Below are 15114 nucleotides of genomic sequence, written 5' to 3'. Positions count from 1 at the left end.
TTCCACGGAATCCTTGTTTTTAAAATAAATAATCCCTGATTTTAAAATTTGAATTTATTACACATTGAATGCGTAATAGGTGAGAATAATGAAAGAAAGACAACTAAAAACATTTTAATGAAAAATAAATATAGAATGAAAAATAAATATAGAGTAGAAAATAAAACAATGTGAAAATTAAAAAGAAAATTGAAAAAGAACTAGAAATAACCGGAAAACAAAACTAAGAAAGGAAGATTTAAAAAAGATAACAGTATTGTAAAAAATTTGATGTCATGTGAAAAAAAGTCTAGAAAAATCTTTAAACCAAGCATTAAAAGGAGTTACAAATTTAAATGTATAAATGAAATAGACTTTTATAAAATATTTAAAAAAAAACTCAATAAATTACGAAAATAAGAAATAATAATCTATATAATCTTGAAAATAACAAAATGTAAATTAAACAAATTTGAAATCTAAAGTATAGAGTGGGAGTCCTGAAAGCGGATTGATGAATGCTTCAGTTTCTCGAAAGATTTTATTAAGATCTCAGTTTTAATAAACATGCGATCGCTCAAACACTATTTTTGAAAAATATGAAAATAGTGATGCACATTGTTTGGAAGTTTTAAAAATACTTCACGCATCCATTATTAATATTTTAATTTTATTTACAAATGTTTAGGACGTTAAGGTTTATTAGAATTTTTTTTTTTTCTTACGGAACTATATTTTGCTGCAGTTAGGTATTTATTAACGTTACTTCCATAGTTTGAAAAAGGCCTTTTACAAACATCGCAATTGAACATTTTTTATTCTTTAATTCAACTTCCCACACCTAGTCATGTAAGCTTAAGCTATTAAAAAGCTAATTCCTTTTCCGTTTTGATCACCATTATCAAGAAAACTTGAAAAAAAATGCAATAGGGACATATCTAAAAATACTTTTTTGTTGGAAAATACAATTCATGCACCACTACATAATATAAAGTTCAATGAAGTTGGATGAACAAATTTCATGAAACACTTTGACTCATTTATTTTTCCAATCCATTTGCATAAACATCTCAATTCTTCTTCAAACAGATCGAGATAAACGTCTCGGTTGGATTTCTTGTGGAAAACTTCAGGCTCAAAAAGAGTTGCAGGAAATGCGAGAACTGAGGCAGCATAATCAGCAATTGTTGAAAAATATTCTACCCGATCATGTCGCATCCTACTTTCTTCTCCAGGACAGAAATTATGAGGTAATGACTTTTTTTTCTTTAATTATGCAGAAAAGGTGAATTTGTTATTGCTAAAAGTATTTAAAAAAAAATTGTCCATGATTCATTTAGAAGAGGTATTTATTCATCAGTTTTGTGTAGCAAAATATCGTTTGTTAGAATCTTAGGATTTACTGGATCTGGCGGAAATAAAATTATCTTCAGATATAACCAAGTTTTCTGTAGGATTTCGTATACACGATATCTCGACAATAGAATCTCTCATCGAAATAATCTACCGTGGCAAAAATAACCAGAAAAAAAAACATTTAAAACTTGGATTCGCTACTGACACCGAAGCATTTTGTAGACCCAAGATTTTATTCGAAGGTCAGATCATGGATGCACTATGAAAAGCCTAATCAGGAGTTCTCCCCACAATTTATTTTGTGTTATTTATTTATCTTTTTAACATTCACTCATTTTATTTTATAACCGTCGTTGAACAGCTTTTGGGGGGTTTACGACTATCAATGTTCAAAATCCGTAGCCATGTCATTTTGATCCTAATCCAGATGACAAGGGAACTAATGGATAGTATTGGGAGAACTTTTTGAATGGAACTAATACGTATTTGCGTGACATGGAGTGCAAAACCACTCGGTTAGCCTAACGGCAAGAGATTCTAACCCATGATCCGTCTACCACTCTGGATATTTTACGTCTGCATTGTAATCGGTGCAACCGGGTTTCGGGTTTCGTATCGAGCCGTATTCGTAATCTATTCGTAAAATTCGGAGAATCGTATCAATTCATATGTTCCCAGCCATCACTGGGATTCAAACCCGGTTCACCTGATTGGCCCTGTCTCTCTACGCCACATCTATCTATCTACTGTCTACAAATCTATCTAGTATTTACAAATCTGTTGTGTTGTTGTTGTGGCTAATCTCGGAATCGTCCTAGCAGCGCTAGACGACTCCTATTAATCCGAACACCCTCCAAAAAAGTCCATAAAAAAGACTGGATCTACTCGTACCTTTATCTACAAATCTATGTATCTAAAAAAACTATCTTACTACTATGTTTATCTATCTACTATAAACAAATCTGAAATCTACATATAAGTCAGGAATATGACTGCAAATAAGAATCCGATCAAGAATCAAATATAAGGTTGAAGAGAGCGTTGCCACCACGTAAAACGTAAATCAGATTTGTCCCCCAAAAAATTTTTTTTTGAGTTCCACTCCATGCCTACTGCATGAATTGCGGCAGACATTATACAGTCTTATATAATGGCATAGATACTTGCATATAATGTATATATATATATATATATATATATATATATATATATAAACTGCTGTTTGTAGAAAATGCAACACCATGAAGGAATCATCAGAATCAAATGAAATTCGCAGCAAATGTCAATTATAGGATATTATGCAAATTAATAAAGTTTCAGAGCCATCGCGCGTGCGTGGCGCGCGCAGCGCCCTCTGAATTGATGCTGAAAGCGTATAAATAAAGTGCTGTAGCGGGACGTTGAAAATAGTCTATGATTATTTGTTAGTGGCAAACGTTTAGTGAGACCTGAGTATGCCTCCACGACGGAAGAATAAGAAAATTCAAGCAACTTACGGAGTTTGAACGAGGGAGGATAATCGGCCTTCGAGAAGGAGGATTTTCCTATCGCGCAATAGCAGCTCGTATGCAGCGGAACAGTTCCACAGTGATGCGAGTTTGGAAGCAGTGGACCGACGAGCACCGAACAACTCGAAAAACAGGCACTGGACGACAGAAGGTGACGTCAGAGCGCGATGATCGACACCTGCTCCGCATGGCGGTGAATGATCGCACAGCTTCCTCCAGGCAGCTGGCAGCACATTGGTCTACTGCTACAGGTGTACAATTGTCGGCTTCGTCAAATTCGTTCGTCGTCTGCTGCGCCGTGGATTGCGTGCAAGGGTGCCATTATACAGGATTCCCCTCACGGCGGATCATCGACGGCTGCGTCGGCAGTGGGCTCTTGAGCACAGAGACTGGCGAGCTGATTTGCACCAAGTTGTCTTTTCAGATGAATCACGCTTCAATTTGTTGGACCCATGATGGCCGTGTTCGTGTTAGACGTTATGCCGGTCAACGCTGCCTTCCTGAGTGTATTATTGAACGACATAGTGGTCGAACACCCGGAGTTATGGTCTGGGGTGCGATTTCGTATCATGGACGATCCAATTTGATACGAATTGAGGGTAATCTCAATAGCAACAGATACGTCCGTGAAGTGCTACAGCCCGAAGTCGTTCCTTTCCTTCAAGGCATCCCTGGAGCTATCTTTCAGCAGGATAATGCACGCCCACATGTTGCGCGGACTGTTAGAGACTTCTGTTCAGCACAACCGGCATTGCAACTTCTTCCTTGGCCTGCTTATTCGCCGGATATGTCGCCTATTGAGCACGTGTGGGATATGGTTGGTCGGCGTCCTCACTCGTGATCCGCGTCCTGCAGTTTCCAAAGACGAACTTTGGTTGCGCATACAAGCGATATGGAATTCTCTTCCTCAAGCAGATATTCAACATCTGTTTGACTCCATGCCACGTCGTATAAGCAGCACTTATTGCAGCGCGTGGTGGCTGCACCAAATACTGATTTCGGACGCTTAATTTGTTTCTTTTGTTTTGAAAATTTCATCATTTATTTGTATCAGTACAAGTTGTTTCTGCATTAAATTTCATTTGATTCTGATGATTCTTTCATGGTGTTGCATTTTCTACAAACAGCAGTTTTATATATATATATATATATATATATATATATATATATATATATATATATATATATATATATATATATATATATATATATATATATATATATATATATATATATATATATATATATATATATATATATATATATATATATATATATATATATATATATATATGTATTTCTTTATCGGTTCGGATTTCGTAGTATTTTCGGATAATTATTTTGATTTGTGTTTCTTTTAATTTATTCCACTTTATTTTCCCATTAAAATTGGTTTTTGCTGTCCCTCCCCAACAAATATAATATCTAAATTGTTCTAAATGCATGGCAGGAACTCTATGCCCAATCCTACAGCTGCTGTGGTGTTCTGTTTGCGTCCATTCCGAATTTCGCTTCTTTTTTACTCCGAAGGACATCAATAATGAGCGTCGAATGCATAAGACTTCTCAATGAGATTATCTTCGACTTCGATCAGGTAATTTCCCACCTCACTTCACTTCATTTTACTTCTAATTCAATATTCTCTGCATATCCATTAATTTTCTTCTTTAATTTAATCTCATTTTATGTTATTCTCTTAACCAAATTAGAATGGGCTTTAATTTACTAGCTTGCAATAGATTTAATTTGTGTTATCATTGTTTATTTTATTTTAATTTTTAATCGTTTTCATTGGAATATTTTCTGTTTTTATTAACTTCTTTTCATTAATATTGAGATCGAATGTTTAATTGATTCATGCCATTAGTTTATAAGTTCTATATTTAGATTCAACCGTATCATTTGATTTAAATGTTTCGATATTGTTTTTTAGATTAAGTACAATTTGTTTTCTCGGCACAAAAATATGATTTTTTTTAATTTTTTCAAATTTATTTAAAATGCTTGTCTTTATTTTAGTGTAATTGCATTTGGTTTCATTACATTTGGTTGGTTTGGTTTGTAATTACATTTGGTTAATTTATGCAATTTTAATTAATTTTTTTTTAATTTTTCTGCACTTGAATCAATAATTCTAAATCCTCCATCAGACATCGCAAATTAATTCATGCTATTGTAAAAATGATACATGATCTATTTTGTTTTATCAAAAATAACACTATTCTTTTTTTATTCCAAATAATAATGTTCTCTTGATTTATTCTCAAAGTATTTAACAAATAAATTTTGCAAAAAATTAACAAAAATTAAACATCTACAATTTCAATTTTAGAAATTTCATAGATATTAGCCAAAAAGACATTTTATAAACATTGGACAAGGCTAATATATCAAATAATGCTAATGCCTCATCGTCGATATATTTTTTCAACGAATTTTAAAGAAATTTCACTTCAGATAAATATTTCTCAATTAAATCAAAAATGGTACCTATATTAATCTTTGGAGATTTCCCATAGAAAGTTACTGTGAATATGTTTTGTACTTTTTTCATACATTGCAAAACTGTACATTATTTTTTTACCCATCATTGTATTTTAAAGATATATATATATATATATATATATATAAAGTCCAGTCACATTAATGTGACCACCTGTCAAAATCCAGAATAACCACCTTTGGCAGAGCGAACCGCTACGAGACGTGCAGGAAGAGAGTCGGTCAGGTTTCTGAATGTGTTCACTGGGATGTTGAGCCATGCCGACTCCAATGCCATGGCCAGCTGCGCTAGATTACGCGGTTGAGAATCCATGGCACGAACAACCCGATCGAGGTGGTTCCACAGATTCTCGATTGGGTTTAAATCCGGTGAGTTTGCTGGCCAGGGGAGTGCGGTAAATTCATCCTGGTGTTCTTCGACCCACGCACATGCACTGCGAGCTGTATGACACCTCACATTGTCCTGGTGGTAGATGCCACCATTCTGAGGACAAATCATTTGCATGTAGGGGTGGACGTGGTCCGCAAGGACAGATACGCACTTGTACTGATCCATAGTGCCTTCCACAATGATGAGTGCACCCAGTGAATGCCAGGAAAACATTCCCCAAACCATAACGCTCCCTCTTCCAGCCTGCAGCCTTCCGGCAATTGTTGCAGGGTGTTTGCTTTCAGACGTTTCACGCCTAGCATAAAATGTGATTAATCGGACGAGCATAAAATGTGATTAATCGGAATAAGTCATCTGTTGTCACTCTGTGGACGTCCAGTTGCGGTACTGGCGTGCAAATTCCAGCCTTCGTCACCGATGAACAGCAGTCAGCATAGGTGCATTAACCAGGCGTCTGCTGCGGAGGCTCATGCGCAGCAACGTTTGCTGAACAGTTGTTGAGGATACACTCTTGGTAGCTCATTGGTTCATTTGGGCTGTCAACAGTTGCACGTCTATTCGTCTGAACGCATCTCCGTAACCTTCGTTCGCCTCTGCCATCTTTGGCCCGTGGTGCACCACATGTGCCACGTCGCTTGTTTTGTATAGTGCCATTTTGCCATGCACGGTATACTTTTACCACGGCGGCACGCGAACAGTTCACAAAATCAGTCGTTTCCGAAATGCTTCCACCCTTGGTCCGAAAGCCAATAATCATGCTCTTTTGGACGTCGGATAAATCGCTACGTTTCTGCATTGCACCAACGACTGAAATGCTTTTCGATGCCCTAGGACATCCAATATGTACACTACACTGTAATATGCTGCCACCTTCACTTTTTGATTGGTTATTTCAGGTTTACGTCGAAAGTAGATGGTGGTCACATTAATGTGACTGGACTGTGTATATTGTATACATTGTGTATATATATATATTATTATTATTATTATTATTATTACTATTATTATTTCAGTTGCTGGATGAGGAACGTTTCAGGCCGTTAGAGAAAATAAAGACCATAAGCAGTACTTATATGGCGGCATCTGGTCTTAATCCCAGTAGAAAGGTTCGTCATTTTACCCACATTTGTTTTACATAAGAATACTTCATGGTATTTTATCTCAGACAATCTGTTATTTGTAGAAAAAAAATCAGAGAGTTTTATCCATTCTCAGTTACCTATCTGCTAATTTACAATGCCTTTAATGGTTCTTTTTTATAGATTTTTCTCTTCGTTTAAGTTGGTCCCTATTATTATATGAGCTTTTATTTATTTTAAAATTTGTCACAAATTTTAAAAAAATCAAAGTCTTCTTTTTTTATTTAAGAAAATGTAAGGAAAATCAACAGAGCGGGTCGCTAAAGACCGCTGGATTGGAAAATCGCAACCCGCCGTTGAAAAAAAAAATTGCTAGAACAATGGATTCTATGGTAGTATTTTCCCTATACACTAACTCGTTAATTTTTTTTATGTTGCTTTCTAAACTTCGAGTCACGAGGCCAAAAAGGTTTCCGTTCTTAAATTTAAATCATCAAAGAACATATTTTTTACAAAATCTCTTTTTATGATAATCTATATGGTCTACCTTGGACTTTTCGATATAGCAAGGTCAAATCAAAATATGTTCTGAAAAGTAGAAAAAATATTCTAAAATATTATTCTAAAAAGTAGAGCCATGAATCATAAGAATTACTACTTATAAATATGTATGTCATGATAGTTGACTATAAGTTTAAATACAGCAATGATAATTTTTGTATTTAAAGTTAATTTTAAAAGGTAAGGACGCACAAAATGAATGATGCATTGAATAGAAAATAATTGTTTTATAATGAACTTACATTGTGATTTTTCCAAAAAATTTCATTTTCTATTTCGAAAAAACACTTTAACATAGCAAAGTTTCGAGAAGAAACTCTTCGACATAGGAATTCAAATTAACATTACGTATAGCCAAGGGGGAAATATTGTTTTGACATAAGAAGACTTTCGAGATATCGAGAGTATACTGCATTTTACGAGGAATTTCGTTATACCGAGCATTTAGCTGCATCTTTTTTCTTGCCATCCAGTCTAACTAAAAGAGTTTTCATTTCAGGGTCCGGAGGAGTGGGGTCACCTGACGGCGTTGGTGGACTTCGCTTTTTCTATGCGTGAAGCACTCGACGAACTTAACAAGCATTCTTTCAACAACTTCAAGTTACGCATAGGTAAATAACACGAGCTCATATTAACCAACCATGAAAAAAAAATTTTAACTTAAAAACATGCCAATGCATTTTAAAGAATTCTTGTAAAAAGAGGGCGGAAAGCACTGTTCACGACCATCAATATTCAAGAATACGTTATTACCGAATGAAAAGCTTTTCATGACAACTTTCAACTTCATTGACTTTTGTTTCATGGTTAAAATTTAGAGAAAAGAGAGTTCAGGTAAAACCAGAGTAAATTTTTTTTTCAAAATATCAAAATGCAATTAAATTATGGCAGGAATACTCAAGAATACACAGGGGGAATAATTCTTCCATAATTTTTTTAAATTTTGATATTTTGATAAAAACAATTTCAGCCAATTAGACCCCATAGTTTACTCTGGGTTTGACAGAGAACACACTTGTCTCTGAACTTTTAACTTCAAATTACCAATGGAGATAAAATAGAATGTGTCATGAAAAGTTTTTCCCATCGGTATTACGCCCTTTTAAGTCAGAAAGAAACAAAAGCGTATGCATTTTGATCAATCAATATTAAAATCAATAAGAGCGGAGGGGGATAATCAACCTTTGCTGTCCTATATCACCTCAGACTTAACATCGAAATTTCACAACTATTAAATAAGAAAGATATTATTAAGAAGTTAAAAAATTTTACAGCTTAATATTTGGTGAACACATTATTTTAAGATTGTTCGTTATATTATAAATATATTTTATGAAGTAATTGAAATGATTTAGTACTTACATCAATTTAAATAACATTAAATAGAAATCAAATTGCAACGAGTTAAATATGCCTGAAACCGGTTTATTTTAGGTTCAAGCTTAAAGATGGTTCTTCAAAAGGCAAAATCACTAAACAGAAGCAATATCTTCTGATGGTTTTTGTTTCTCATTTACTATTTCCAAACACAATTATATTTCGTCACACTATGATAACGTTTAATCCCCCCCCCCTTTCTATTAATGTGTGACCCGTTTTGTGAATTCTTTTTTTTTCACATAACTTTTTAATCAGAATTCTAAAAATGTATTATTAAAAGGTGTTTCTAACCTAAGGTTGTTCAATCATCAACAGGAATCAGCCACGGCCCCCTGGTGGGCGGAGTGATTGGTGCCAAAAAGCCAGTTTATGACATCTGGGGAAATACTGTGAATGAAGCCAGCCGCATGGATTCAACGGGTACCTTTGATAAGATTCAGGTAAACCACAGCAACGAAACATTTTCAGCAAATTCGGAAAACAATATTTTGAAATATAAATCAATACGCAACAGCTTAAGACTGTTACTCTTGGTAAAAAAATACTTGAAATGACTAATGTTGTTATACTTACCCAAAATAAAAAAAGAAATTTAAATTTTAATCGAAATCTTGCATTATTTTGTTCCACTACAGTCTCAGCTTCTATTCTTTAGTATAAATGCAATACACTTGTCTGTTTCAAGAATAAGTGATAACTTAAGCTGTAAAAATGTTAAAATGTTCCATTTCACCCAAAGCAAATTTGAAAAAAAATTGCAGAATCTGCAGTATCTGTCATCCTTGTATTAACAGTATGCATTCGAAGGGTACAACTTATTAAAATAGTTTTCTTTTGCACTTTTCAATATTGACTGTAGTTCTTCGGGTTTTTTCTCTCACTTTTGAGCCTTAGAAAGTTTCTGTAAAATTTTCTGATTCATCCTTAAATAAAGTCTGAGAAGGCTTCATAAAATAAATTTTAAATGTATGAAATGTCTTGAGCGTGATCTTTGTAAGTCAAGCATTTTAAAAAGAACTCATTACCACGACGGCAAACACCCTATTAGCTAACTCTAGAACATTAAGCAATAACAGACTCATAGTTTTACAACAAAAAATTTAAAATTACATCGAAAGTTTTTGACTTTAAAATGTCAATAGTTAAAATTAAAGTTTTAATTCAGATTATCATAAAAGAAATTGAGTTAAATTTAGAAATTTTTCTCTTAACTGAAGGGTCCGTCAGATTCCAAGAATCTGTCTGGATTCTTAACCTCCTTTTTGAACTATAGAATTACATTGTGTGTGGTTGTTTAGTTTTTGACTTGCGTCTAATGGAAATTTAAAAAACAATGTTTGAAAAGTATTTCAGTTTTAATATTACGCTAAAGCAAAGTACCCTAAAGCAGGGATAAAGAGGAAGTAAATGAATGCTAGATAGATCTCTTCCGCAATAAAGATTTTAAATGATTAGAGGGGGAACTTCAGTTCAGGGGGGACTGGGGAAAATATCAAAATGGTACCCATAATCTATATATATATAAATGAATGTCTGTATGTATGTCCTTTATAGACTCCTAAACCACCCGACAGAAAGCTATGAAACTTGGCATACAGATAGTTCAAAGCACGAGGAAGGTCACTGTCGACATTAGAACATTCTGCGTCAAACCGTTCCAGCGGTATCAGCGAAAATCGAAATGGAATTTTCTGATCGGTTAAAAGTTAGCCATTGTTTTAAATTTTGCTACAAGCGATTCAGTTTTCAAATATCTTGAAGATAACAGCAGTGAAATTTTTCATCTTATAGCTCTATTCATTTTGAAAAGTAAATTACATATACTTTAATATCTATCTATATTATATAAAAGCTAATACGTACGTATGTATCAATAAAACCGATGATATTTCTTTTCTCGCGCTGGCAACAGTTTTCATTTTTAATTGATTGGATTCGGCGCGCAAGAGCACGAAGTGAGCATCATATGTCTAATCGGGTGAATTCTCACTGAATTATCAAAAAAAATCTTACAAAATTATCTTCATCGAAGCCGATGCTTTACATCCGGCGTTCAGTACTATTTCATATAGTTTTACAACACATGGTTTTAGCCCTCTGGTGGAAAAGACTTTAAAACAAAACTTACAACAGTTACTTTTCTCAACAACTGAAATTTAGAATAGTGTGATTAAGAAAAATATGCGAACTGTTTTCAATTTTAAATTAATATTGAAATGCACAGGTTTAGAATTTTCTACAGTGAAAAGTTTTCGGAACTTCAGTGTTCAAAAAAGTATACAAAAGCTAGACGTTAAGAACGTATCCAATGAGCGAGCAAAGCGAGCATCGGATTGCGAAGCAATCCGAAATGAACTGCGAAAGCAGTTTCGGGGTTGGCGAGAGCCAGCGAGCAGGGGGCGAAGCCTCCTAGTATTATATAAAACGCTAATACGTATGTATCAATAAACCCGATGATATTTCTTTTCTCGCGTTGGCAACAGTTTTCATTTTTAATTGATAGGCTTCGGCGCGCAAGAGCACGTAGTGAGCATCATATGGCTAATCTGGTGAATTCTCACCGAATTCGCGATCGCAACGAACTATAGGGGGCGTTGTTGTATGAGACGCATACTTGCGATTTCTATATGAACAGTCATTCAGTTACTCTGGAGACGTCTTAAATGTAGCGTGTAGCATTGTAACGTTCCTTCTTTAATGTTGCTTATTAAATTTAAAAAAGAAAAATGTTTGATATCCTTTCTTATACAAGGTGGTATCTCTTTTTTTTTTAAAGAAGGAACATTCAAAACACATCTGAAAAATATTTGTAAATAAGTAGAAAAAATATGTATCTCCTTATTAGAGTTAAAACCTAATGCCTGAGAAATAGTTTTACTAAATTTAATGATATAACCTGAAAGGCCTATTTAAACTTTACATTCCATAGTTTTTAGAATCATATTACTTCAAACATTAAAATAAGCAAAAAGTATACATAAGCATCATAATTTTATGTAATTTAATTTTGTAAATAAAGTTTTTTGACAAGTAATTTTATCAAAAAAATTTAAGTTTTAATAAAAATCATTAATTAGAAACTGAAAAACGTAAAGTAAAGAATGCTCACGATACGAAAAAAAAACAATTCTAAAAATTCCTTATATTAAAATAAGCAACTTTAACGTTTTTTCTTTTTCGATTCATAATCGGACGTAGAAAACCATTCTATAGAAAACAATCATCAAGAAAAAAACTACTTAAAAGTAAAATTTTTTATTTTATTAAAATTAACACTTACCTGCTTTATAAATCAGAAGAATTCCAAAATGATTTGTTCTTCGATTTTTGTTACCATTTTTTAGTGCTACGAAAATGCGTCTTTGCGATTTGCCAAAAATAGAACAAGATGCAATTTTATTTTTTCTGGAGCGAAATATTTTGCCCATTGTCCACCGAAATCCGATAAACCACTTTAATTTTAAATAAAGTGCTTCGTTTTATGATTTGTCACAAAAATTTTAGGTGTAGATTGGCGGCACTTAAAAACGGCCAAATCTGTAGCTGTTATGGCGTTAATACATAAGTACCGAATTTTTATTCATACTTTTCTGATTCATATTACTTGAAACATTAGAATATGCGAGAAGTATACATAAACACATAATGTTATACCATTTTTGTTTTCAAAAAAAGTATTTTGACAACAATTTTTATCAAAAAATTATAAACTATAAAACGGAAAATAAAGAATTCTTAGGATAAAAAACGATTTTAAGAATTCTTTACATTGAAATAAAAACTTTCATATAGTTTCTTTTCCTATAGTTCTTAATCAGACGTAAGAAACCATTCTGTAGAGAACTATCATCAAATAAGAAAAAAAAGTTTTACAAGCTAATTTTTTATTATAAAAATCATAACACTTACCTTCTTTATAAATCCGTAGAGTTCCAAATGAAATGTTCTTCGTTTGAAAGTTTCATTTTCAAATAATATGTGCATAGATTATCCTTTTATTACTTTTAGATAACATACCACACATCAAAATTCTATAATTGTAAGATCTCGATATGAATTTGAATATGTAGCTTAAAAATAGAACAGCTGAATTCTAGTTGCAATTATCTATTCTTTCAAAACTAAGAAATACGTACCAAGAAAACGGTAAAAAATTTATTAATCATCAGCACAAATGACACTATTTCAAGTAATTTGGTTGATTCTTTATTGTTGTTTTCCGAATTATATAGATACAGAAATATATACTGTTCTATAACAAAGAAGAATTCCATAACTACTGCAGTTCTTGACGTTCTGAATTCACATTTCTTTATTGGAATCACGAAAGCAATGTTGTCTTCATTTTAATTTGTAATGAATTGAAGACAGGAAAAATTATTTTACCGTAATATACACATCTGTAACAGCAAGTGATCATGAAATTGTAAGTTATTTTGTTGGTAATGGAAAGGTAAAAATTATTAAGAAATTGTTCTTCAAATGCTTGGCGTGTTCTGCTTCAATGTTTGGCATGTTCTGGTTAGTTTTTTCAAGTTCTTCAGCTGTTCCTTAGGGAAATTTTGATTTTTATTTGCTGCTAAGAAAATGGCGTCCATCATGGCCGATGATTTTGAGGGAACTAAATGAAAACGTGATAAATTAATGTCTGATATTTACAGGCTCCCGTTAGAGGGCGTACTCGAGCGTTGCGATCGCGAATTATCAAAAAAATTCTCACAAAATTATCTTTATCGAAACCGATGCTTTACATCCGGCGTTCAGTACTGTTTCATATTGTTTTACAACACATGGTTTTAGCCCTCTGGTGGGAAAGAGTTTTAAAACAAAACTTACAACAGTTACTTTTCTCAACAACTGAAATTTAGAATAGTGTGATTAAGAAAAATATGCGAACTGTTTGCAATTTCAAATTAATATTAAAATGCACAGGTTTAGAATTTTCTACAGTGAAAAGTTTTCGGAACTTCAGTGTTCAAAAAAGTATACAAAAGCTAGACGTTAAGAACGTATCCAATGAGCGAGCAAAGCGAGCATCGGATTGCGAAGAAATCCGAAATGAAATGCGAAAGCAGTTCCGGGGGTTGGCGAGCGCCAGCGAGCAGGGGGCGAAGCCTCCTAGTTTAACTATAATTCGCGTAAATTTCTTTATGTCAGGTGAGTACAAGAACGTAAAATCAACGAGAATAGATTTCGTAATTATAGGTCGCATCTCGGATTTAGTATTCGCGATCGCAACGAACTATAGGGGGCGTTGTTGTATGAGACGCATACCTGCGATTTCTACATGAACCGTCATTCAGTTACTCTGGAGACGTCGTTAATGTAGCGTGTAGCATTGCAACGTTCCTTCTTTAATGTGGCTTATTAAATTTAAAAAAGAAAAATGCTTGATCTTCTTTCTTGTACAACCGAAAACAAAATGGTATCTCTTTTTATTAGAGAAGGAACATCCAAAACACATCTGAAAAATATTTGTACATTAACAGAAAAAAATATGTATATTCTTATAAGAGTTAAAACCTAATGCCCGAGAAATAGTATTACTAAATTTAATGATATAACATGAAAGGCCCATTTAAACTTTACATTCTATAGTTTTAAGAATCATATTAGTTCAAAAATTAAAATGAACAAAAAGTATACATAAGCCTCATAATTTTATGAAATTTAATTTTGTAAACAACGTTTTTTGACAACAATTTTTATCAAAAAATTTTAAGTTTCAATAAAAATCATTATTTAGAAACTAAGAAACGTAAAATAAAGAATGCTGACGAAACAAAAACAAAAAACAATTCTTTTTTGTCGCCATTTTTAGTGCTACGAATATTCGTCTTTGGGATTTGCCAAAAACAAAACAAGATGCAATTTTATTTTTTCAGGAGGGAAATATTTTACCGAAAAAACGAAAATGTACCAATTCCCACAACATAAAACTTTATCTTGGTAAACGTACGTTTTGGAAATGTTATTTCATTTGGAATCTTATTCATCAGAGTTCATATGGCGATATGATTGTTTTGAATCTATGCTAAACTCTATATCGGCTCATGTTCCACCGAATTCCGATTAACTATTTTGATTTTAAATAAAGTGTTTTATTTTATGAATTGTCGCAAAAATTTTAAGTGTAGATTGGCGGCACTTAAAAACCGCCAAATCTGTAGCGGCGGTGGCGTTAATACGTAAGTACCAAATTTTTATTCCATACTTTTCTGAATCATATTATTTCAAACATTGGAATATACAAGAAGTATACATAAACACATAATGTTATACCATTTAATTTTTCAAAAGTATTTTGAGAACAATTTTTATCAAAAAATTATGAACTAAAAAACGGAAAATAAAGAAT

General features: G+C 33.0%; 1 protein-coding gene across 1 annotated transcript in view; it reads left to right on the top strand.

The window, feature by feature from the left end:
• The window catches only part of LOC107439048 (adenylate cyclase type 8), a 184826-nt gene that overhangs the window by 160229 nt on the left and 9483 nt on the right, over positions 1-15114 (top strand). Inside the window, 6 exon segments of the mRNA XM_087160509.1 lie at positions 1075-1102; positions 1104-1229; positions 4294-4437; positions 6750-6842; positions 7876-7987; positions 9072-9196. Coding sequence (XP_087016635.1) covers positions 1075-1102; positions 1104-1229; positions 4294-4437; positions 6750-6842; positions 7876-7987; positions 9072-9196 — 628 coding nt within the window.

The sequence above is a fragment of the Parasteatoda tepidariorum genome, chromosome 4, assembly GCF_982258835.1.
Source record: "Parasteatoda tepidariorum strain Cologne lab strain chromosome 4, Ptep-v5.0, whole genome shotgun sequence".
NCBI classification, from domain to species: domain Eukaryota; kingdom Metazoa; phylum Arthropoda; class Arachnida; order Araneae; family Theridiidae; genus Parasteatoda; species Parasteatoda tepidariorum.
The sequence above is the reverse complement of the archived record's forward strand: the minus strand, read 5'-3'. Positions and strand labels throughout refer to the sequence as shown.